Source organism: Podarcis bocagei (assembly GCF_964188305.1).
Source record: "Podarcis bocagei genome assembly, chromosome: 14".
NCBI lineage: Eukaryota > Metazoa > Chordata > Lepidosauria > Squamata > Lacertidae > Podarcis > Podarcis bocagei.
The window spans coordinates 28,251,970-28,276,076 of NC_138139.1; the positions used below are offsets into that span (position 1 = coordinate 28,251,970).

General features: G+C 46.3%; 3 protein-coding genes across 3 annotated transcripts in view; 1 reads left to right on the forward strand and 2 right to left on the reverse strand.

Moving 5' to 3' along the window:
* Positions 1-1,622: 1,622 nt before the first annotated feature.
* Positions 1,623-3,547, reverse strand: LOC308572864 (uncharacterized protein; the record flags this gene model as incomplete). The annotated part of the gene is made up of 2 exons (XM_081169294.1): positions 1,623-1,836; positions 2,143-3,547. The coding sequence occupies one exon, from the start codon at positions 3,545-3,547 to the stop codon at positions 2,507-2,509; it is 1,041 nt and encodes a 346-aa protein (XP_081025420.1). The 3' UTR covers positions 1,623-1,836; positions 2,143-2,506.
* FEM1B (fem-1 homolog B) lies at positions 3,414-8,174 on the forward strand. Its single transcript, XM_081170725.1, has 2 exons — positions 3,414-3,793; positions 6,458-8,174. Exons 1-2 carry the CDS (start codon positions 3,546-3,548, stop codon positions 8,091-8,093), a joined length of 1,884 nt encoding a protein of 627 aa, XP_081026851.1. The 5' UTR covers positions 3,414-3,545; the 3' UTR covers positions 8,094-8,174.
* A 3,701-nt stretch (positions 8,175-11,875) lies between these two features.
* ITGA11 (integrin subunit alpha 11) overlaps positions 11,876-24,107 on the reverse strand; it is a 96,347-nt gene continuing 84,115 nt past the window's right edge. The window contains exons 23-30 of the mRNA XM_081171042.1: positions 22,787-22,876; positions 22,070-22,160; positions 21,851-21,964; positions 20,589-20,675; positions 17,884-17,994; positions 16,905-17,000; positions 14,915-15,028; positions 11,876-13,439 (exon numbers count right to left, since the gene is read on the reverse strand). Of these exons, the coding sequence (XP_081027168.1) occupies positions 13,368-13,439; positions 14,915-15,028; positions 16,905-17,000; positions 17,884-17,994; positions 20,589-20,675; positions 21,851-21,964; positions 22,070-22,160; positions 22,787-22,876 (775 nt within the window). The 3' untranslated portion in view covers positions 11,876-13,367. The remainder of the gene's footprint in view (positions 13,440-14,914; positions 15,029-16,904; positions 17,001-17,883; positions 17,995-20,588; positions 20,676-21,850; positions 21,965-22,069; positions 22,161-22,786; positions 22,877-24,107) is intronic.

Genomic DNA, 24,107 nt, shown 5'->3' on the forward strand with positions numbered 1-24,107 from the left:
AAGCATTACTCTCTCTGAAGGGTGAGGCAAAGCGTAGCCATCGTGGTTGGTAGCCACTGATGACCTTATCCTCTATGAATTTGTCCAAACATTTTTTAAAGCCATCCAAGTTCGTGGCCATGACTGCCTCCTGCAGGAGCGAGTTCCATAGTTTGCACTGTGTGTACTAAACAGGATTGTGTAAACAGCCAGAGGCCAGAGGAACGGAGTAGGAGAATATACACAAATGCTGTGTTTCAGGAGGGCGACTTGTGCTCAGCATCCCTTCCTCCTGCTGCCACCTCTTTCATGCGCACCCCATCCAAAAAACCACATGGCACAACCAGGCCATTCCTCCCATGCATAATGCATGGCATTCCCCTTGCGCAGTTTCCACAGCTGGCAGCGGCTCCTGTTGCATGACTTCCAATTAACTATTAATTTTGTTGTTACTGAAACCATGGCAAAACAATTGCACCAAACAGGCCCTGGGTCCAATTAGCAGGATCACATTACTGACCGAGTCAGCTGGCTCCAGCAAATGACTAGTTCGTGACAATAGGTGGGTCCCCCTGAAAGCCTCAGGAAACAGAGACCTGTGTCTGCAACAAGAAAGCGGGAGGGAGGGCTGTTGTGCAGTGGCAAAGCATTGGTTTTGCATGCAGAAGGTCCTGGGTTCAATCCCTGGCATTGTTAGATGGGGCTGGAGAGTCCCTTGGCCAAAACTTGGGGAGTCATTGCCAGTGAGTCTTGACAGTACTGAGCTAGATGGATTCATTGTTTGACTCTGTATAAGGCAGCTTCCTATGTTCCTAGGAGGAAGAGGAGCAATGCCACTAGCCAGTGTCTGCAGAAGGAACACAACTGCCTGTTCAAGGGGATATCAAACCTGTCCCCACTACATTTGGCAGGTGCAAAGAGGTGGAGGTGTTTGTTTATACTGTGGTGGTCTCATAAAGCCAGCAAGGACCATTCCAGCATTCACCTGCCAGTTTCTCTTTTATTCTGACTTCCAAATCTTTTCTGGCACCTTCAAACCTTTAAGACAAATGTCTTTTAGACTTCTGACCACAGTAGCATATGGTTTAAAATGAGACACACATTTCCCTTTTTTACCCAAAATGGTTTTAAGTGTTTGAAAGAGTGTGACTTGCCCTTGGAGGAGCCTTCTCTGCCTGCTGTGTTTTTGTGGGAGTCACTGCTCTGGGTGTGTCTGCTGACTGGATGGAAGCAAGCCCAAAGGAGGGGTGTACAGAGAAAAGCAAGCTTTACACTAATGTTTACACCAATGGATGGTTCTAGTTGAGGAAGCCGAATTTCCGAGTGTTCATTCCTCAGTTTACAGAACCGAGGAAGAGAGGAAGCTGCATTCTAGTCAAACCACTGATTCATCTGGCTCAATATTGTCCGTACACTACAACTCACATTGCTGCCCCTGCAGATGTTGGCAAAGGCAGTAGCTTTCCAGGCTTTGAGGCAGGGTTCTGTCCCAGCCCTGTCTGGAGACGTTGGGGATTGTACCCGGGGCTACCTTTTGCATGCAATGAAAGCAAGCATTCTCTCCATAAGTAACAAGGTGTAGTGCCTGGCATTAGTGGAAAAATTTGCACAAAAACTTCAGAGTGCTGGGAGGGCAACAAAAATAAAGTTACTGGCAGCTGGTTTCATTTTACTACATACTCAAATGAACATCATGTAACATCATGTAACCTCTTCTCCACATTGTTAGGTTTTGGAATTCTTAGCGCCCCGCCCCCAGTCAATCTTTGGTTAAGTCATGTGTTGTTACAAGCCTTCCTTGTCCTTGGCTTTTGTATTCCATCATTGTGTGATTTCTGTCAAAACCTGCAGGCATCCCTGCAAATACGAAAAACAGAGTTTAATCTCGTGCTTATTGGACCTGCTGTAACAGATTGCTCTCAGCAGAATGCTGGGTTTAGCTGGTTCATATTTGTTTTTTTATGTCATTTTTGGCACATATATCTCAATATGCTTGTATCTTGCTTTCCTGTTGTATATGTTTCCAAAAATAAAATAAAAAATATACAAAAACCAGTCAGCCTGGGAGGGCACTTATCCTGGATCTTTGCATAAAGAGAACATGAATAATATAGTACTGTAATAGGTTTATTGCAGCAGCAGCTTTCATAGACAACAGCTCACCTCATCAGATACATGTAGTCTTAGTCTATATAAAACGCTACAAGATTCTTTGTTGGTTTTGCTGCCCAGGCTCATTTCCTTCTATCTGTCCTGAATCTTCCAACATTCAGCTTCATTGGATGTCCATGAATTCTTCTGTGGTGAGAGCAGGAGAAAAGCTTCTCTCTCTCCACTTTCTCTACGCCACGCATGATTTTATAAACGTCGATCATGCCGCCTCTTGCTTGCCTTCTCTCTAAATTAAAAAGTCCGAAATGCGGCAACCTTTCTTCATAGAGAAGTCGCCCCACCCGCTTGGTCATTCTGTTTGCCCTTTTCCACCACATCCTTTTCAAATGAACACTCAACAATTCGGCTTCCTCGACTAGAACCGTCCACTGGGGCAAACGCAGCGCGGCTCCAAGGGGGTCCTTTGGGCACCTTGTTTGTTTTCCTCCCCAAAACCAAAACCAAAACTGGGATTCTCCTGGCAGAAATATGGAAACAGTCGAGCTCTGGCGGGCCCTTCCGGAAACGTGGCTCGAAGCAGAGAGGAGAGAAGGGCCAGAGCCATCCACGTGGCTTCCTTTCCCCCTCCTCCGCCTCTTCCTCCCTCTTTCTTCCTCTCTCTTAGCCCAGCTAGCTGTCGGCGGCCCTGCTTGGCTACGGAACATTTCTCCCCCGGGCGGAGGTTCCCCAGTCCGGCTCCGATTCCAGGGGGACCGGCCTGGCCATTTCCGCTTCCGGGAGCCGAGGCGCAGGGAAGCTGGGAGGGAAGGAGGGAAGCGAAAGCCGGTCCGGCGGCCGCGAAGGGCACCTGCGGCGGCCCGTAGCCGCCTGCGCTCCCTCTCCCGCTGCCATCCTCCGTCGCCGCCAAGACCGGCGCTTGGCGAGCCTTCCGGGGAGCCGCCGCCGCACCGAGAGGCCTCCAGTCCAGCTTCCCGGGCACTTCGCAGAGGCCTTCCGGGGAGCCCGGCTGAGGGAATTGGCACCCCGGGGCCTTCGTCTGCCCCGCTCCCCGGGTTTGGGTTTGGGCTTCGGGCTCCAGCCTCGCCTGGAACTGCTGTGCGTGCGGACCCAGGCAGAGCCCCTCAGCCAGGGTCCCTTTTGAGCAGGAGGGGGCATCGCGGGGGGTCGGCTGAGCCTGCCCCAACCCCCAGTGAGCATGGGGTCTGGGGCTCTCAAAGGCAGGCGCTTGGGGGTGGCACAGCTGGCCTGAACAGTGTGCGGTGGTGGCGGGGAACGGCAGGACGACGAGAAGCCCCGGTGCCCCCCTTGACCCCACGGGGGTCGGCCCGCATGCACCTCCCCATTGCGGAGCCACGGAGGCGGAGGAGGCGGAGGAGGAAGATCCCGGCTTGGCCCTGGCGCCAGCTGGGGAGGTTGGCGGCTGGCGTTGGCGGTCCCGGGAGGAGCAGGCAGCCATGGAGAGCCTGGCGGGCTACGTCTACAAGGCGGCCAGCGAGGGGCGGGTGCTGACCTTGGCAGCCCTGCTCCTGAACCGCTCGGAGAGCGACATCCGCTACTTGCTGGGCTACGTCACCCACCAGGGTGGGCAGCGGTCGACACCTCTCATCATCGCTGCCCGCAATGGGCACGCCAAAGTTGTGCGCCTGCTCCTGGAGCACTACCGTGTGCAGACCCAGCAGACTGGCACGGTCCGTTTTGATGGGTATGTACGTACACGTGTGGCATGTGGTCACAGAGGAGGCCTTGGGCTTCTTTCTAACAGGAGAAGATGGGATGGTCCTGTGGATTGATAAATTCAGCCTGGCTGTTGTGGTGCTTCCTTTCACTCAATGGAATATAGTAGGTTACATCATGCCTTCATTTGATTGGCATATGCTGTTTCTATAAATGATCTTCCAAGAATCATAAAAGTGGAAGGAGCCGAAAGTTGCCTGCTGTGAGGCAAGACCTTCCCCTGGATCAATTTATGTAACCCTACCTGTGCTGGACCGTAAATAAAGAACAGGCACAATGCAGAAAGGTACCTGTATAGACCAACACTTTTGAGATGACTTTACCAACTAATTCCAGATGATGCTTCAGGAGAAGGTGCCAATCTCTAGCCAGCGCCTGGTCCTTTCTAATTTTTGCCATCGTATTGCAGTTGTGAGGACTAGGAATTCTTCCTTTCTCTCCTACATGCGGCAGTGGTTTGTAGAAAACAGTGTGAGGAACAGTGAAAAATGAGTGGCATGAGTTATCTAGCCTACTGGAAAAGATACAGCTCATGGATTTGTTCAAAGTCCTGGTTAAATCTAATTCCCTATAAGTACAGGGACATTGCTTGGATACATTGACCCCCTTCATGTGTTACTTACACGAGGGACGCTTCACCTGTTAAGAGGCAGAGGGATCCCACCACTGTCCTGTTATCAGAAGGTGACTTAACACACAGAGCCTCCATGTGAGTAATGCTTGGAGGGAGCTATTGACAAAGAGCCAAGGTAAAATCAGGAATATATTTAAAGAGTGGTTCAAAGGCCTCACATGAAAGATTTCAGATACATTTCAGCTCCATATGTCTTCCAAGGCGTGACAGTAATGCCAGTTGGGGTCTTAAGATGTATATTAGAATTCTAACTTTTGGAAGTAGTTCTTATTCTTCCCTAAGGCTATTGAGCCAAAGGGCAAGCACAGAGCATTTAAACATGTAAGGATCAACATTTCCCATATGCCTATCTACCTGGTAATGGGGTGCTTTAGCTTTTGCCAAAGGCACTTGATAATTTCTTTCTGTGACATCGCTGAGGAGGTTGCTGGGAGCTGTGGGACACGCCATCAGAGATCAGAGAGGGGAGCAGAGGCTGTACCAAACTTGTCTCTGCAGCCACACCTCCTAGCTGTCTGTTGTTCCTGTTGAAATGGACTAGGTATTATGATTGTGTTTCAGTTTCTGGTGAAGTTGACAGGATAGTAATCCCAACATAGCTCTAAAACTATACAGAAATGTTTTCTTTTGGAGATAATTAAACAGCTGAGAATATTTCTTTTGAAGACAGAAAGCCAACTCTGGGGGTTGTCATATGGGACTACTCATCATCAGATTTGGGATGGGGGAGAAGGACAGCTACTTTCTGCAACCTACTTATTCTGCTGCCATTCCAGTTATATGAATTAGACTTTTGTGGATAAGTCCCTCCTAACTGAGTTTTGCTGGAGTACCTCATTCTAGATTACACTACAATGTAAGCCTCCTGAGATTCTGTGTTAGTCACTTGTTGATCTTAGATAGTTTGAAGAGGCTAGGCCACTGTTTGAGTCACTAGGGAGAACTCCAGAATCTCCCTTTTGAAAACAACTGACAGTGCTTGACACTGACGTGCAACGTAGGAGATGGTAAACAAATGGGTGGTAAAAAATATCCCTGTCCCTGCCTGCATAGGAGTCAAAGCAACAGCAACAACAAACATCCAAGGAAGCCATAGCTGTTGTAAAAATCCTCTGTTTCCCAGCCTCAGAATTATTTTGCGTGTTCTGCAGTAAGACTTCCTTCTTTCCTTTGAACTGCCTTTAAAACCAATTACTTCTTTGTTGTCCCAGCATGTTCTGACAAGAAGCTCCCTCTAAATATAAAAGCTGTAATTGATTTAAACACATTTGTCTGAAAAGTCTTTTGGCCTGGGGTTCTTTATTCAGGCGTGGTGAGATGCAACTGACAGGTTAAAACAGTTTGAAAAATTGCTTAAGGCTTTCTCCTGGGGTAGGCTGTGCAGTCCCAAGGCCAAAAGATGTTATCACTGCCCCATTTCTGCAACTGAATGTTTGGTAACTCCTTTTGCCTTCTCTTTACTAATATCTGAAATCACATTTGTCCAAGTGTCATGAAGGTTATCCCAAAGTATTTGGATACCTGTGACAAACTTTTACTACTAGGTGTATCCAAGATGGCAAACGCTCTGTGTTCTCTTTAGTATGGCTGCTGAATGCAAATACCACATCATTAGTTGTTGTTTTTTTAAACCCCTATATTCATTATTTTGGTCTAAGTCCTCCCTGTAGCTGTTAGAAAGCTCGAGGATTGGTTGCCATCTACTGCAGGGTTGAGATGAATCCTGCCTCAGTTACAGATTGGATTCTATACATGCTTTGGAAAATCATGCCCCCTTTGCTAGAAGTTGTACTCTCCTCCAAATTAGAAATTTCATTACGTGTAGTTGTCCAACTTTTCTGCCCACATCCAGCCACCCACTGTGAACCTAGCCCTTGCATTCCCTATCATTCTGAAATTCTTCTGCTCACTGACTCCAGACTGTTTTATAGGATATTATTTTGAAGATTTTTTCTTTAATTGCACCAATTTTAACATTCAGTCTCTTTCTTTCCATAGTTATGTCATCGATGGCGCCACGGCCCTGTGGTGTGCAGCTGGGGCTGGCCACTTTGAAGTCGTCAAGCTCTTGGTAAGCCACGGAGCCAACGTCAACCACACAACCGTGACCAACTCTACTCCGCTTCGCGCTGCATGCTTTGACGGCCGGCTTGACATTGTGAAGTACCTCGTGGAGAACAATGCCAACATCAGCATCGCCAACAAGTATGACAACACTTGCCTTATGATCGCTGCTTACAAGGGCCATGTGGACGTGGTGCGCTACCTTTTAGAGCAGCATGCGGACCCCAATGCCAAAGCACACTGTGGCGCGACAGCATTGCACTTTGCGGCGGAGGCTGGTCACCTGGAGATCGTCCGCGAGTTGGTGAAGTGGAAATCTGCCATGATGGTGAACGGCCATGGAATGACACCTCTGAAAGTGGCTGCCGAGAGCTGCAAGGCCGACGTTGTCGAGCTGCTGCTGGCGCACGCCGACTGCAACCGCAAGAGCCGGATAGAAGCTCTGGAGCTCCTGGGTGCCTCGTTTGCCAACGACCGAGAAAACTACGATATAATGAAGACTTACCACTATTTGTATTTAGCCATGCTGGAGCGGTACAGAGATAGCGAGAACATTATAGAGAAGGAGGTCCTGCCTCAGATAGAAGCCTACGGCAGCCGGACAGAGTGCCGGACTCCTCAAGAGCTGGAATCCATTCGGCAGGACCGGGACGCTCTCCACATGGAAGGCCTCATCGTCCGAGAACGAATTCTGGGCTCCGACAACATCGATGTCTCGCACCCCATCATTTACCGCGGTGCTGTTTATGCAGATAACATGCAGTTTGAGCAGTGCATCAAGCTCTGGCTTCATGCCTTGCGCTTGCGGCAGAAAGGCAATAGGAATACCCACAAGGACCTCCTCCGGTTTGCTCAAGTCTTCTCTCAGATGATACACTTGAACGAGCCGGTGAAAGCCAAGGACATTGAGAGCGTCTTGAGGTGCAGCGTCTTGGAGATAGAGCAAGGGATGGCCCGGGTCAAAAGCTCTCAGGATGCTGAGCTCCACACAGCCATGGACAACTACGAATGCAACATCTTTACCTTCCTGTATTTGGTGTGCATCTCCACCAAGACGCAGTGCAGGGATGAGGAGCAGTCGCGGATCAACAAGCAGATTTACAACTTGATCCACCTGGATCCCAGGACGCGAGACGGCTCTGGCTTGCTGCACCACGCCGTCAACTCTGGCACGCCGGTGGACGACTTCCACACCAACGACGTCTGCAGCTTCCCCAACGCACTGGTCACCAAGCTCCTCTTGGACTGCGGCGCTGACGTCAACGCTGTGGACAACGAAGGGAACACGCCGCTGCACGTCATAGTCCAGTACAACAGGCCCATTAGTGACTTCTTGACCTTGCACTCCATCATCATCAGCTTGGTGGAGGCCGGCGCTCATACGGACATGACGAACAAGCAGAAGAAGACCCCTCTCGACAAAAGTACCACCGGCGTGTCGGAAATCCTCCTGAAGACTCAGATGAAGCTGAGTCTGAAGTGCCTGGCTGCCCGAGCTGTGCGGGTTTATCACATCAGCTACCACAACCAGATCCCCAAAACACTAGAAGAATTTGTTGAATTCCACTAGCCACGCCAACGGGGTGGTGTCTCTTCCCTTCCCAGAAAGGTCAAACTCTTGTCAATAAAATACTGGGCAGAGCTTTACAAATCCCTTCTCCTCTCCTTTCTTTTTGGTAGCAGACACACACCAACCAGCCCCCTCGTAAACTGGCTAACATGGCTTTGATTTGCAAAAACCTGTCTTCCGACGGCAGAGTGAACAGGTTTCTTTTTTTCCTCTTAATGAACTGGGGCAGGGTGGAGAGTCAGACTCTAAAATGAGAATGAGTGTAAAATATTTTGATACTACGATGCACACGGGTTTTACCATTGACAGCCAAGAATGCTTTAAGCAGCTACCTGCAAAGAGGTTTTACGTTTAATTAATTGAGCCAGCATGTTACCTATGCAGCAGTTTGGAAAGTCTTCTTGCGGGAGGGAAGAGGAGGAAGGGAAGAGAAAATGGAGAAGGATCTTATTGCTGGGATTTTATTAAAACATGCAAAGCAATCCAGGGAAATTTACTTCTCACCAGCCTGTTTTTAATGCCTTTCAGTTCCTACCAGAGTCGTCACTAACATTTAGTTTTAATTTCTGCTTGCAATGAGATGAAAATAACCGATTGTTTGGCTACAGAAAAGGGAAATGCAGGTTGAAATTCAGATGTGTGAATGTGCTTGCTTATCAGTACTTAAAATTACTAGTATTTATTTGGTTGTTGTTGAGGGGGGCAAAACAGGCATACCTCCTCAAATTCATTCTCATTTTTGCTGCTTTAAGATAAGTAGCATGCAGAAATAGTTTGCATTATTTGAGTATTGTTTTATGCGTGGTTCCCTGTCCCCGCTTCCCTCTGGTAAGATAAAACGTAAAGTGGTTAAGGCTGGATCTTAATCCCACACCTGAAATGATAACTGCTGCATTTCCTGAAATCTTCCAAGTAGCTGGCAAACAGGTTTTGTTTTTTAAAAAATGAGCTTTTTAAAAATTAAAAACAAAAACAAAAAATGTTAGAAACCTGGCAGGGAAGGATCAGGGAAGAATAATTGTGTTGGCAGGACCCTGCCCTGAGAATCAGTTTCTGTCTTTTCACCCCTCTTCATTATGGAACTCTTTGGAAAAATAGATTCCACACCCACCTGCACACGTCCAAATCATCCTCCCTAAGGCCATCTTTTAAATCACTCACAGTACCTTGATTGAAGAATGTTTGACCTGTGAAAAACATCTCTCCTTGGCAGAAAACTTCAGCAGCCCAATGCCATTTTTTTTGACAGGTTACTGAAAACACTTCCCATGATTTTAAATTCTACTTTCTAACTGTCAACTGGGAAAAGAATGTTCTGCAGTCATTTTTTAAAAAAACTGGAACAGAGAGTTCAAATAAAAAGGGGCATTCTGAGCACAGGTATGTGTGTTTGTATTACAAATAAAATCTTGAATGTGAAACTTAACCCTGATGTGTCCCGCTGAAAAGTGATTGGTAGCTGCTCTTGTGGGATGTTGGTAAGGAGCAGACCTCTCGTTTTGAAAAGAAGTGGTTTCATGCCATTGCATTTAAATTTTATTGTAGTTTGATTAATGGACAAGTTGCTCAGCTAAGCTCTGACCTTCTGAGCCTTAAACAAATAAGTTGGCCAAATATTGTGGCGTTTGTGTGGGTGATTTCATTCTGAACAGTCTGAAGTCCAGGTCATTCTGCATTTCAGCACGTTGTTCATGGGGCTTTGAGGGATGGCCAAATTATATTAATTCCTCCCAGATGAGGTGCGGGAGAGGATTTTAAATCAACTTTTAAATCAAGTTGCCAAAGCTTCCTCCTTTGTGAACACGAGCCCTTGTTTCCAAAACTCAAAATGCTGCTTTTCCCCCCTGAGAAGGTAAAAAAGAATGGCAGTGTGGTGGTAGTCACCAAAGTGTGAACTCTCAGATTCATGTTGTTGTCTCATTTTAATTTTGGGGTGCAGATAAGAAGCTTCGGGGCCAGTCCAAGCTGTTCAGCCTCTCTTGATACAGATAATGTTAATGTGGTGAGATGAAATGCCACCAGTTCTCCTGTGAACCTGGTTCTGTGAAATAACACACAAAGGTTCCTTTTCATAAGATTGATGCTGTACCTTGATTGGCAGCCTAGGAGCTGGACTTTGGTCTCTGCCAACAAAACAGTAGGCATGAGCTCTGTGAAACCTCCAAATCTGACCAAGTCCCTGGTCTTCCAATACTGCAGGTTTCAATATTTTACCATATATATATATATATATATATATATATATATATATATATATATATATATATATATATATATATATATATATAGTGTGTGTGTGTGTGTGTGTGTGTGTGTGTGTGTGTGTATAGTATGCATGCAACATAGAAACAGTAAATAATAACATTGCTACAAAATTGCAGAATCATAGAATTGTAGCGTTGGAGGGGACCTTGAGGGTCAGCTAGTCCAACTGCCTGCAGCACAGAATAAAAACGAATTCATAAAGAGATAGGCAGCGTCCAACCTTATAGGTCAGGGAAACCCTGGTTAAAATGCTAGGTCTTTACAAGACCTCTGAAGCAGCTGATGGCTGCTGTTTCATGCATGGCAAAGAGAAAGACCTTCCATAATTACAGGGGCAGTAGTGGAAAATGCCCTTTTTTGTGTCACTGCCCTATGATGTTCCACAGAGTGGAATTTCCCCATACGATCTAAGTGACACCACAGGTCTCTACAGGGGCAGGCGATCTTTCAGGTTGGCTAGCTTTGAGCTGTTCAAGGCTCTATTTTTTAACAAGATTTTTTTTTTTAATGTGCACATCCCCCTTCACAGAGCATAAACATGCCTGCAGAAGGAGGCAGCCTTACAGATGCTGACAGTGTGGATTATTGCAATGCTACATACTCTACCCACCCTTGTAAGTTCAATTGCTAAAAGGCCTGGGGGAGGGAAGGAGGGATATGGGAGCTTTGTATCCTAATCTGGGCAGCATCTGTCTCTTTGGAATACTCTGGAAAACAAACCATGAAGTCAAACGAGCTCAGTGGGAGAAGCAGAAAGCAAAATTGATGGTCTTTGTCAAGCTGGTCTCCTCCAGATGTTGTGGACTACAACTCTCATTAGTCACATGGTTCCCCCCTCCCCAAACAAACAAACAAAAAACTCCCAAGGATGACTGGGTGCTTTGATTTGGAATGTGTCGTAGGGGGTATATTGGGTTTTAAAAGACAGCTGGTGGTTTCGAGGCAGTGAGCTTGTTGCTAAGAAGATTCAAGCGAGCGAGGGAGGGAAAGAAAGCTGGCATGTTGTCACTAGGAGAAAGAGCACGGAAAGGTCGAGAACCCTTTTAGAATTTTGTACCTGAGCTCTGATCTAGCAGCTGTGGAGCAGTAGTTACGTAACTGGGGTTTGCTTTCCTGAAGGAAACGTTTGCTGGTGAATTGAACCAGACAGATTTCTAGCGCTTTGGGAGATTCCCGGGGTCAAATGCGTCCTGTCTCTGCTTCCCTGTGAGAGCAATTTTGCACTGCCAACACTTCAGTTAAGTGTCTGGGTTATGACAACTAAAAATAGCTGCAGCTATGTTAATGTCAGGCTGCTCCTAATGCAGCCTTCACCAACCTGGTGCCCTCCATCTGTTTTGGTTTACAATTCCTATCTGCCCCAGACAGCACAGTCACGGTGACAGGCTGGTGGGAGCTGTGATCCAAAACACCTAATGAATGTCAGTGTGCATTTGGGTTTTCTCCAACCAAGAGGCAAAATTCCTAGTTCCTTTAAAAAACAACACACGTCTTAGACAAATGACTGCATCTGAAACTTTCACTTTAAAAAGTTTTAATTTTCTTTTTACAAAATCCCACAAACCACAATCTACTACTACAGCATTTTACATAGGTTACTGCATTCGGTGGAACTGATTTCTCATTAATATTCACAATAGCATAAATAATTTTATTATGCAAAAGAAACAAAAAGGGTCAAATTAAAACATTTCCATCGTATAAAAGTATATACACATATAGTACATATTTTCCATGTGTTGCTTTTTTGGAAATTGCACAACTTGAGGGGGAAACACTTCAAACTGGTTTGTTTTAGTCGACTTTAAAAACAAGAAAGGTAAACATTTTCAGAAAAAGTATATACAGCTGAGGATTGAAGGCTTGCATTAAGGTGCTTACAATTGTCAGTATCTGTGTTCAGTGCATTAAAAGAAGGCAATAAAGATCTCTCTCTTCAACTGCTCCATTTAGAGACTGGGAGAGGCACTGCAGAGTGGCGGACGGTCTGGCTCTGAGCTGGGCATGTATCCTGCACCCACCCCTTTGGAATGAATGGGAGTTTCATGTACAGAATAAGTGCCCAGTGCGTTATCTCCTGCTTGGGCTCTTCATAAACATTTGGTGTAGAGCATTGGATAAGAATCTAGTAACTTTTTTGATTCATAGATAAACATGCGGTGCCCCTTACTTGCGGCAGTCCCTTTCTTCTGACAATTAAGGGAATAGCTAGAGAACATGTGTCCCCACCGGCAAGTTAACTTCTGTTTCATTCAAGTCACCCAGCCTCTTACATGTTTTATGGATAACATGAATGGATCTCGCTTTTTAAAGCATTAACTCGCTACAGAGTCCTCTGGTCCAGAAAGAACCTCCCATCCTCAAATGATTTCAAATGCTGCACTATTTTGTAAAGGCAACGTCATTTGTTTCAAAGGCATGCTGTGTTGATATCTCAACTTCTTGAAGACCACCTGTGCAGAATATATTGGTCTGGTTTGTTCTCCCATGGCATCTTGAATAAGCAGTTGCTGTAAAACGAATATGTGAAGACCCATTACAAGTTTGCTGCTGCTGGTATCCATGCAGATCCAATTTTTTTTTCCTTTTTTTGGTGGGGTGAAAAGCTTTCCCCAGTGAGATATGTTTGTGCCATGAATGGATGAAAAGGACTGGAGCTCAGAGGCTTTTAAGATCACTGCAGAGCTATTCTTGCATGGTAGTTGTCTGCCTCGTGGAGCCAAGATTTGTCATTTTTAAGAAAGCGATGGCCACTGAAGGGTCCCTTGTCCCTGTAAATTTACTCTCCTGGCCGTTGCTGCATAGCTTCCAGTGTCTTAGGCTGAAGGAAGCAATTAAAACCAGTTTGAAGTCCCTTTTTAGCCAGCTGCATCTTGCCCCTTGCAGGTAACACTGAGCAGTTGGGGTTGCTTTCATGAGAAGAGGTGGAAGGGGTAGTGAGGGATCTCATCATTGCAAAGGAAACTTGGCTCTGAGGAGCCAAGTGAGTCACTTAGGGAGATGGAAGCCTCAGTCCAAGTCCTTGGTGTTCTGGTTCTGGGCTGCATCTCTCTTGCGGTTAGCACTTTTAAAAAAACCAAGCTGCAGGAAAAGGAAGATAAAGAAAAACCCACCATTAATTTATATGCCTGGCATTAACAGCAGTATTGATAGGTCACATGTAGCTGAGGCTCCCTGCCTCTTCCAGCTGCATCTCAAACTCAGGACTCACTTATATTTCTGCTTGACCTGTATTTTGACTGTATCATGTCTCAATACATTCCCTTGGGTCTGAGAGCTTTTCTTGTAATTCTGTAGCTGCACCTTGTGAAAATCCAATTGCACCTGCCAAATCAGGTCTTCTTGGACGTGTGGAAAATCCAAAAGGAGATTTTGCTTAAATGAGTTCAGTATAGCAGGTAAGATCGCATTTTCACGAGGTACAGCTGTAGAACGATGAGAAAAGCTCTCGGACCTGGGGGAATTGATGGGTACACATTATGGTCAGAATATAGAACAGGCAACAATGTGGACCAGCCCAAACTCACAAATCATTACGTGACATCATGGCATTAGTTTGTTTATTAAGACATATCCTATCTCAGTGACTTCAGACTGACTTACAACTGAATAAAGAAATATGCAAATGCATAAAAGGGCAAACATTGAACTGGGTGGGAGGCAACAAAACAAAACAAAACCCAATCAGCTGAGACTCTGCCTGTTACATGGCTCATATAGCAATCCTAGTTGTTAAACAAGGAAAAGGCGAAATGTTTAGCAGTGTGACTAATTTTCATGGAAATGAATTTATTGCTTTAATGGTAGGAATAGAGGGTAATGATTTTTGTTGATGGATTATTTTAAAAACTCCTACTCTTGTCTTGAGAGCCAGTGTGGTGTAGTGGTTAAGAGCGGTAGTCTCGTAATCTGGGGAACCGGGTTCGCGTTTCTGCTCCTCCACATGCAGCTGCTGGGTGACCTTGGGCTAGTCACACTTCTTTGAAGTCTCTCAGCCCCACTCACCTCACAGAGTGTTTGTTGTGGGGGAGGAAGGGAAAGGAGAATGTTAGCCGCTTTGAGACTCCTTAAAGGGAGTGAAAGGCGGGATATCAAATCCAAACTCCGCTGCTGCTGCTGCTGCTGCTGCTGCTGCTTCTTCTTCTTCTTCTTCTTCTTCTTCTTCTTCTTCTTCTTCTTCTTCTTCTTCTTCTTCTTCTTCTTCTTCTTCTTCTTCTTCTTCTTCCCACCGAAAGGGCAGTTGGCAGACAATGACTTCATATATAAAGTTGTTTTTGGTGAGGAACATCTTTCATCCATTGGGGTCCCCATTGCCAGTTTTCAGCCTTCCCCAATCTGGTGCCCTCCAGCTGTTTTTGCACTACAACTCCCATCAGGCCAAGGGGTGGTTGGAGCAGTGGTGGACTTTGGGAGGCGGGTCTCAGATATGAGCTGCACCCTTGTGTGACACTGTGTGACCATTACACCATAGTTGTGGCGCCCCCATGGCTCAACTCCCAGTGCAACCAAACTGGTCGTGCTCCCCTAAATGCACCTCTGGTAGGAGAGGGACTCACCTTCCACAGCGCCAACACAAGGAGGGCCAACAGGAGGAGACCACCTAAGGTGCTCCCAATGATGATCCAGATGGGGATTTGGGACTCCTCTATCTTTGAGATTTCAAACATGACCTGCAAGAGGAATACACAACAAGAACATTTGAAACTTTTGGGAAAAACCTTCTGAGGGTGAGAGCTGCCTGACAGTGGAATGGATGACCTCAGAAGGTGGTGGACCCTCCTTCATTGGAGGTTTCTAAACAGAGGTTGGACGGCCACTTGTCAGGGATTCTTTAGCTGTGATTCCTGCATTGTAGGGAAGTTGCACTAGATTACCCATGGCTTCTTTTCCAATTCTATGATTCTACCAACTGGCTCTTCAAATGGAACCCCCCTCAACTTTTAACCCCCTTTGCATCCAAAAAGAAGAAGGGTGACGGGTGTGATTTGTATGGAATTGAAAAAGAAGAAACAAGTTTGGTTATGTATGTTTGGGTTCACTCTGCAGAAGTGTGCCCATGACAAGAACATACTGACGTCTGCTGCCGGCAGAGGGCACCAGCGCCCCACTTTTCAACGACATTTCAGAAATGAAGAGCATGCCATGTTCTTCCGCTCTGTGTCGTATATGCATTTATTTATCTCTTCTTCCAGGGCTGCAAGCACAAGTCTATTCAAGAGCATGAGGGGCCCTCATTGGGGCCTAATTCTGAAGGAGAGATGCTGGATGCAAAAGCTGCAGTTTACCCCTGTTGGGTTAAACTGGATTTGCAACTGCTGCTTTCAGATAAGGGCAACATAGCAGGACCCAGTCATTGCTGTTCTGCTCTGAACGGCTAGTGGATCAGGAACTTTGTTTCCAGATTCCTGGAATCCAGATGACATTCTGCAGCCCAGTGGGCAATTCCAGATATGGGGTGGGGGTGGGGATGGGGAAGAGACAATTTTAATTCGGACTATGGCTTAGCAGGAAAGGATTAAATGTTTCCTGCCCTCTTGACACAGTTTAAAGGGTAGCAGGAGGAAACTGATAGAAAGGCAATGCTATTTGGAAAGGGAAGGTTAAAGTGAGAGTTACCGTATTTTTCGCTCTATAGCACGCACCCGACCATAACACGCACGTAGTTTTTAGAGGAGGAAAATCCGCAGGCATGCCACCCGTAGGCATTCCCTCCATAACACGCACAGACATTTCCCCTTACTTTCTAGGAGGAAAAAAGTGAGTGTTATGGTGCAAAAAATACGGTAATTGCTAGACAGGAGAGACAAACCCCAGAGAAGGAAATGGCTGGAGCACTCTATACAGGCCAGAACCAGCCCGAAACCCACAGGAAAGCTGCATGATGGGTCATCTGGGGAAATTGCACAGCTGTTTCATTGCTTTTTTTAAAGTCAGTTTTTCTGAGCTCTGGGTGGGGAGGCAGACACTGAACAGGGAAAGCACGAGAAGAAGATGTTTCGTCCATGACTATTTGCCCTGTAAAAAATGAGTGAACAAAGCATGGCTATTTCACACTATGTGTCTGGGTGTAGATGCAACCTGAAATGTTACATTGGTAACTGAAAGCAAAGATGATTTGCCCTTCCCCAATTGCCGTCTAAACCCAATGGCAAATTTTGTTGCCATCAAATTAGGAGACAAAATAGTCTGAGAGGAGAGAAGAGGCAAGCCAAGAGATGCAGTTCACTTATGGATGAAAAATCGTATCTTTGACTGCAGGCTTCTGGGTTCCTTTGAACCCACTTAGCAGCAATTTCAGAAGCAAGTTTTCCTTCTTCCCAATAAATCCATCACGCCCACGACATACCACACTTCTCCAAACACAAATTCCAGGTCTGGTGGGTACCATTACTTGCCCACGTTGCTTGTGGCCTCCCAGAACACGAGGGTTCAAACATGTGCTGCAATTCCTGCATGGCAGTGGGGCTGGACTAGATGTCCCTTTGGGTCCCTTCCAATGCTACAGTTCTATGAGATTTGATGAGCGCCTGTAGCCAAGCTACTCACCTGCCGACTGGGATCGTCCTCTCTGAAGACGAAGGCACTGCGGAACCCTCTCTGCAGGACGGCGTTAATCACAAATCTCAGCGACTTGAATTTCATCTTGAAAAGACAGGGCAAGATAAGAGTCACAAGAGGGGGCTCAGCAGTGGACAGTTCAGCTATTCGGTTACTCGGCTTGTTTGGGGGGCCTTTTCACTGATCTGAGCAAACCAGGGGTTGTGTCATTTGTAAGAGCAGCACTCTTTCCTGCCTGGAATGTTTCAAGTGATACACCAGGGAAAATAACTTTTCTGTGCCGCAGCATCACTCCCTTGATGTCTGCCCTGAGACCTTCAGGTAAAGGGCGGTATATAAATTTAATAAATAAAATAATAATCATCATGTCTGTCCAAAAGCAGGTGGAGACCCAAGTTTGGGAAACCCTGTTTGAAACAGTTGTCCTAAATTATTTTTAACTGATAATTTAGTTGTTTTATTCTTTTTGTAAACCACTTTTAGGCTTTAAAAAAAATATAAAACAGATAAAAACAATTTATTGAAGGGTGTGTATAAATAAATAAAGAACAGAAAATCAAGCTGGCTGGCTTTATGAGGCGTTAAAAATAACACTTTTCTTTAAACCAGGGAGAGTCTCACCCAGCACTCATCTTAGTGAAAAAGAGGTCACAGATGTTCCTGGCTTGACCTAATTCTTTCATTATTTGGTGTAATTAGCAAATGGTGTTGATGTGGCACTCAAGAGGATGACAAATCTTGTTTCCCAGCTACGAAGAGAGGGAGGGTTCCATTGGGGACAGGCGGGGAATGACTAGCAACTGAAAAAGCTGGCGAGAAAAGAGGAAGTTTGAAAACCACCTCGTGGCCCAACTCCCTGGAGTCAGGGGCTAGCTCGGGATACAGCCGAGCAGCAAAAGCACAATAATCTGCCAGCCTTCAATGGGGATAGCGCTGGAAGCTCCACCGATTGCTGACTCGCCCTTACAGCTCTCAGTGACTTCATCCACAGATTTCCATGCAAGAGGAAGCTGACTTCTCCATTGGCAGCCAGATTTACACTGCAGTCTATGGATATCACATCAGAATTACTATAGTTCTGGAAGGAGTAAAAAAGAAAAGAAAAACGGAGTTAGAAGTGGAGACAGCCAGAACGAAGCTCATTCTTCCCACTTGGAAGTAGGACCAAAGGTTGACTACTGCAGTTGTCTGGGCAGGTGGGTGACCACCACTGGGCAGTCACTCGAATTTGCTGCATCCACAATGAGGAGGTTGGATCCTGCTCATACTGGATGAAAGGAGGCACTTTTTCTTTTCTTTTAGCTGCACAGTGTTCTCAACCTGTGGGTCCCCAGATGTTGTTGGACTACATCTCCTATCATTCCTAGCCAGCATGAACAGTGGTCAGGAATGATGGGCGTTGTAGTCCAACAACATCTGGGCACCCACAGGTTGAGAACAGGGCAGATAAAAGGAAGTTCTTCATAGTTAAACTATGGAACTCACTCCCACATGAGGCAGTGACCAACTTGGTGTCAGGCTTGAGGAATCCTCTCCCTCTCCCCATGGCACCAAGAAGCAGGGAGGAAACAAGGAAGTTCTTATTTATGATTTGGTCAGTTATAATGGTGCTGCCCAGGACTGACCTGCTGGGGGCCTGAAGGGCCCAGCCCTGCTTCTCTCTGCTTGGCTTGGAGAAGGGCCTGACAGGCTCCATAAATGAGTGCTGCTGCTGCTGGGCAGCAGAGAGGGCTCTGTTTTTGTTTTTTTATTTTTGTTTTCAAACTGCTTTTATTTTTTACCTGTGTCATTTTAAATTGTGATTGATATTAATGCTGTATTCTTAGTTTTAGATTTTATGATTTATGTGGAAATTGTTTTCCATTTGGCTGTGTATTTTTTTGATGTGTTTTGTTTATTGTTAATGGCTTTTGTTATGTTGGTAATTATGTAAATCTGGTCATGTCGTAAGTCACCTTGAGCATTGTTTTTAGCTATGGAAAGGGGGTATACAAATAAAATGATGATGATGATGATGATGATGAAAGACAAAGAAATCCAGTCATTCCTCAGTGATGGAGTTGCTTGCACTGAGCTCCTCCTCCTTCCCTTCTAACAATGACACCTGCTTCTACGGCATCTGCCCATGGCCAACTGTCACCGTGTCCTTTGTTCTTAACAAAAGTCGCATTTGGGGAGAAGGGGGGGTCAGTTATGCTGTCCAGTGATGTATCATCTAGCTGCTCTGTCTCCCCTCCATCTTCTCCTAACACCCCATAACCCTTCTGTTCGCTTGTCTCTGAGCTGTTATCTTCCTCAAAGCCCTGCTGTAATTTGAGACTGCCTTCCTCTTCCCTGGAAGCTACAGGAGAACCTCTACCACTCTTTGTCCTCTTCAGTCCAGTCCCTGACACTTGGATGGATCTAAAAGAGGACTGGACAAATTCATAGAGGAGAAGGCTATCCATGGTTGCTAGCCACTCTGCTATGTTCTACCTCCTCTCAGAGGCAGTAATGCTTCTAAATACAGTGGTACCTTGGGTTAAGAACCTAATTCATTCTGGAGGTCCATTCTTAACCTGAAACTGTTCTTAACCTGAAGCACCACTTTAGCTAATGGGGCCTAATGCTGCTGTCATGCCGCTGCTGCACAATTTCTGTTCACATCCTGAAGCAAAGTTCTTAACCCAAGGTACTATTTCTGGGTTAGTGGAGTCTGTAACCTGAAGTGTCTGTAACCTGAAGTGTCTGTAACCCGAGGTACCACTGTATCAGTTTCTGGAAAGCACAAGAGCGGAGAGGGCGCTTGTGCTCAGGTTCTGCTGTGAGAACAAGATGCTGGATTAGATGGGCTTGACCACTGGCAGGACCCAGCAGGGCTCGTATTATGTTCTTATGCCAAGCTGGTAGTCCAAAGGCGGCCTGCCGCATGAAATAAGCTGAAACGGGGAACATTTGTGATTCTTCTAATGTTGTTGGGCTCCAACTCCCATCAGCTCCAAAGGCAGGGAATGCCCACAAAAATTGTGCCTCTTTACATCCCTGGCCAATGGGCAGGGATGATGGGAGTTGGAGTCCTTCAACATCTGGAGGGTCGCAGGGTCCCCGTCCTCTATCATGATTGTTGCTCAGACCGGTGAGCATGCTTGAGCCCAAAGGGAGTCGTCCCCCCCCATGGGACTCACACCCTACTCAGGTTCCCTTGCTGTTTTGAATGACCTCCCCCTGCAGTCCTCTCCTTTGGACAGGCCTGAAAATCACTTGCAGGTGTCATCCTAAGCAAGACTGGGCTGCCCACACTCCAGACCAGTCAAGCAGCTTCCTAATGCACAACCTGATGTCCTCTGGATATTTCCGATGACGACAACTATCAGCCCCCACTGAGGACACCAGGTTCAGAAAGACTGGTTGAGTGCATTGGCCCAAAGTCAATTTGCTATCTGACCTCATTCTCCATGTTTGCTATGTAACATCAAAGCCAGGAAGGGCATTTCCCCCCCCCCCCCAGTCATAAGAAGTATTAATTGGACAGGAAATGCCACGCAGATTGTGAATACCTTGGCAATGACATTGCATACTTTTTAAATAAAAGATGGACCAGAATTTGAGCCCTATGTTCAAGTCTTGTCTCAGCACACAGGATTTGATTTTGTGTTTTCAGAAGTCCAGCACAGAAAGATGGGCATTACATACCAGCTGGGGGTGGCGCCCCAAGTCCTCGTCAGAGGGTGTCCTTCGATAATCTGTGTTGTTCCCCCCAATGTGGCACGTTATGTGTTCCTATAATAGAAGAGGGAAGCTGGAATAGATCACTGGGAACAGAAATTCAAAGTAACATCCTGCAAAGAATGACGCAGACTGGACAGCCTGTTTGGGGGCTTTGCTCCCCCTGTGCACATCCTTGCCCCTAAAATACAGATTCCGCTTGTGCAGCCAGTCTATTCCAAGGCAGCACACAAAATGTGCCCTGTGATTTAATGGGCACCTGGATTCCAGCAACAGTCCCTCTAGGAGGAAAATTGTTCCATGACCTTACAAGCTACTCATTAAATGCCAGTGGGAGGTTTGGCTCTCTGCTGCTGCTGGCTCCTAATCTTTTCCACCTCCCCAGCCAGCCATGTGTGGAAGTGGATGGAGCCCTGAGTGCACACTTAATGCAGAAGGGCTGTAGCTCAGTGGCAGAGCACCTGCCTTGGGTGCAGAAGGCTCAGGGTTCAATCCCCGATGGCATCTCCACGTGGGGCTGGGAACCTCTCTTGCCTGAAACCCCTGGAATGCTGCTGTGAGTCAGTGTAGGAGATATTGAGTTAGAGGAAGCAATGGCCTGGCTTTAGTCTAAGACAGCTTTCTTTCGGAGCCAAAAACTGTAATAATTGGGTCAAGAGGGTGACTATTAGCAGAACAGATGGGAGGAAACCAAAAGATGACACAACATCTGGATGGGAGGACGGTACAGCCTGCCAAATTTGCCATCGGGGGCCCAGTTTTATAAAAAGCGCTTAAACTGGACATAGGAGACTGCCAAGCCAGACCACTGGGTTCCATCTAGCTCAATATCATCAACACGGGCTGGCAGCAGCTCTCCAGGGTGTCAGAAAGACACCCTTCCCAGCCCCACCCAGAGATGAAACCTGGGGCCTTCTGCGTGCCCAGCAGATGTTGTGGCCCTGAGCCATGGCTCTTCCTGGTAAGCACCACAAGTCTTTACGTAAGCCAAAGGGGTTCGATCCTAGAACTGGAAGTTGCTTGCGAGGGGTAGGGGAAAGTCTGAGCATCATGACAGCCCATTAACTTTGGAGGTTGCTATGATCACACAATCAAATTTTTTTTGGGGGGGGACTCCCTACTTTGGGGCTTCCCGGTGGAGCATCCTGATTTGTAACCCATGCCTTAAAGGTCCCTTGAAGCTATTTTTAAAAATCCCCTTAAGAATCACAAATAAAAGCTCTGGCTACCTCATCCACGTGGAAGCCTGCTAGCTGCAGAAGGCGATTGCCTCCCCGTGTGGCCACGGGGACTGTGATTTTGATGGCCATTGCATCAACAGGAAAGAGGCCCAGATTCTGCAGCTGTGAAAGTTGACAAACACACGCCGGATCAATACCCTTCTGCAAGTGGACATCCCTTGCCCCCTTCCCCCACCAGGTTCCTCAGACCCAGAGTTCCTCCACTACCTTAAAGGTACAGTTAAAAGGCGGACCGATGCTGTCATATCTCTCCAGAGAATTGTTTGACTTGACCTCGTAGTAATTCTGGCTGGGACTCCTGAATAATGGCAAAAAGGAGAAAACTCATCCATCCATAGTTCAACTAAGGGTGTGTTCACATTTCTGCCTTAGAGCACAATAAAGTTGTTCCCTCCCCCCCTCCCCACTGAGGATGTTTCACAGCTGAGCCCTTTTGCCCCTTAGTTCACATCAGCAGGGCTTTATTAGTGTCAGATTCATTTCTGTTTGTATACATCCTTTGGATGTCTTTATCCCATGCAAAGGTGGTCACACCTTCGCTAGAGGTTAATTAGGAACAGCTTAAGGGCTCCAATCAACACACCAAACAGTAGCACCTTATAAGAAGCAAGGTGTTTGAAATGGTTTTTTAATATTGTTCTTAATGTGCTCTAATCTGTCTTGGGACCTTAGGGTGAAGGGCAGGTAATTCGTAGTAGTAGTAGTAGTAGTAGTAGTAGTAGTAGTAGTAGTAGTAGTAGTGGCGGTAAGTCCAGGATACACCTACATTTTTAATAATGCTGGGTGAACTCAGATTAAAAACCCCACACTGGAAACATAGTGAGTGCCCATTAAACAGGAGCATGAATGCACACAGTGGGAAGAAATTTCAGCATTAACAAATCAAAGCACTATAAAGACTCCACTCAAGGCCATCAGAAGTACCTGGTGAAAAGCAGGTCTGTTTCATACTTCAGCGGAAACTTTAGGAGGGCAGAATTGTCCTCTTTGGTGTTTTCCTGTTCCTCGCTGTCACTAGAATACAGAAGAATCAGAAGCTCATTTGGGTGACACAGCAGGACTCAGAAGTCAGCAGATTAACAGGGAATGGGCTAATGTTGATGAGAAGGCAAAGGCCCGTCCAAACTGGTGCTTTTTTGAAGGTGTCTTCTACTATATCATTCAGCCTGGACAATGAGGTCCAGCACCAAAGGCCTTCTGGCGGTTCCCTCACTGTGAAAAGTGAGGTTACAGGGCCTTCTCAGTAGTGGCGCCTGCCCTGTGGAATGTCCTCCCATCAGGTGTCAAGGAAATAAACAACTATCTGACTATGAGAAGGCATCCGAGGGTAGTCCTGGTTAGGGAAGTTTTTAATGTTTGATGTTTTATCGTGTTTTTAATATTGTGTTGGAAGCCGCCCAGAGTGGCTGGGGAAACCCAGCCAGATGGGTGGGGTATATATGTATGCATGTATGTATGTATGTATAAATTATTATTATTATTATTATTATTATTATTATTATTATTATTATTGCCTCACAACGACCCTGTGAGGTAGGGTTAGAGTGAGAGACTGTGACTGGCCCCAGGTCACCCAGGGAGCTTCCTGGCCAAGTGAGACTAGAACCCTGGTCTCCTAGGGTACAGCTACAGGATTTCAGCAGGAAGCTGCAAAATGTACACAGAGAGGAAATGGAGCAGTAGGTCTGCCCCAAAACTGTTCCAGGAGCAAAGAGCATTGAAACTGGGATGGAGGAAAACTGTCCAGATGCCACCATGAGAACAATTATTTGTGAATGCGCCTGGAGGGGTTGTAAGCAGCTGCCTGCTCAGATTCAGCTGCATGAGGAAAGTTGTGGACCTAGACTGCTTACAAGAAGTTCCTACTGAATGAGATTAGGAGCTGTTAGCACTTATAAATATATACACACACAGAGAGAGCTCAGTTTTTCTTCTGTGGCATCAATGCCAGGGTTGGCGCTCATCCCCTTTCCAAGAGTAGCAATTTCTCTTACTTATACTCTCGGTGACTTTGGCAGCAGACAGAACTTTCCCCTTGCCACTCGCCAATACTATGCTGGCCTAGTGGGATATAGAGACATATAAAAGGGGATTTCTGGCTGACACAGCATGATTCACAAGCTGTGCGAAGTTAATCCACTCTACAGTTGAAGTGAACAGGAATTTTTGTCATTTTCCAAGTGCTCATTTTACCAATTTTTGACACAGTTCTGGGTTCTCTAAGCACTCTCTCTCTCTCTCTCTC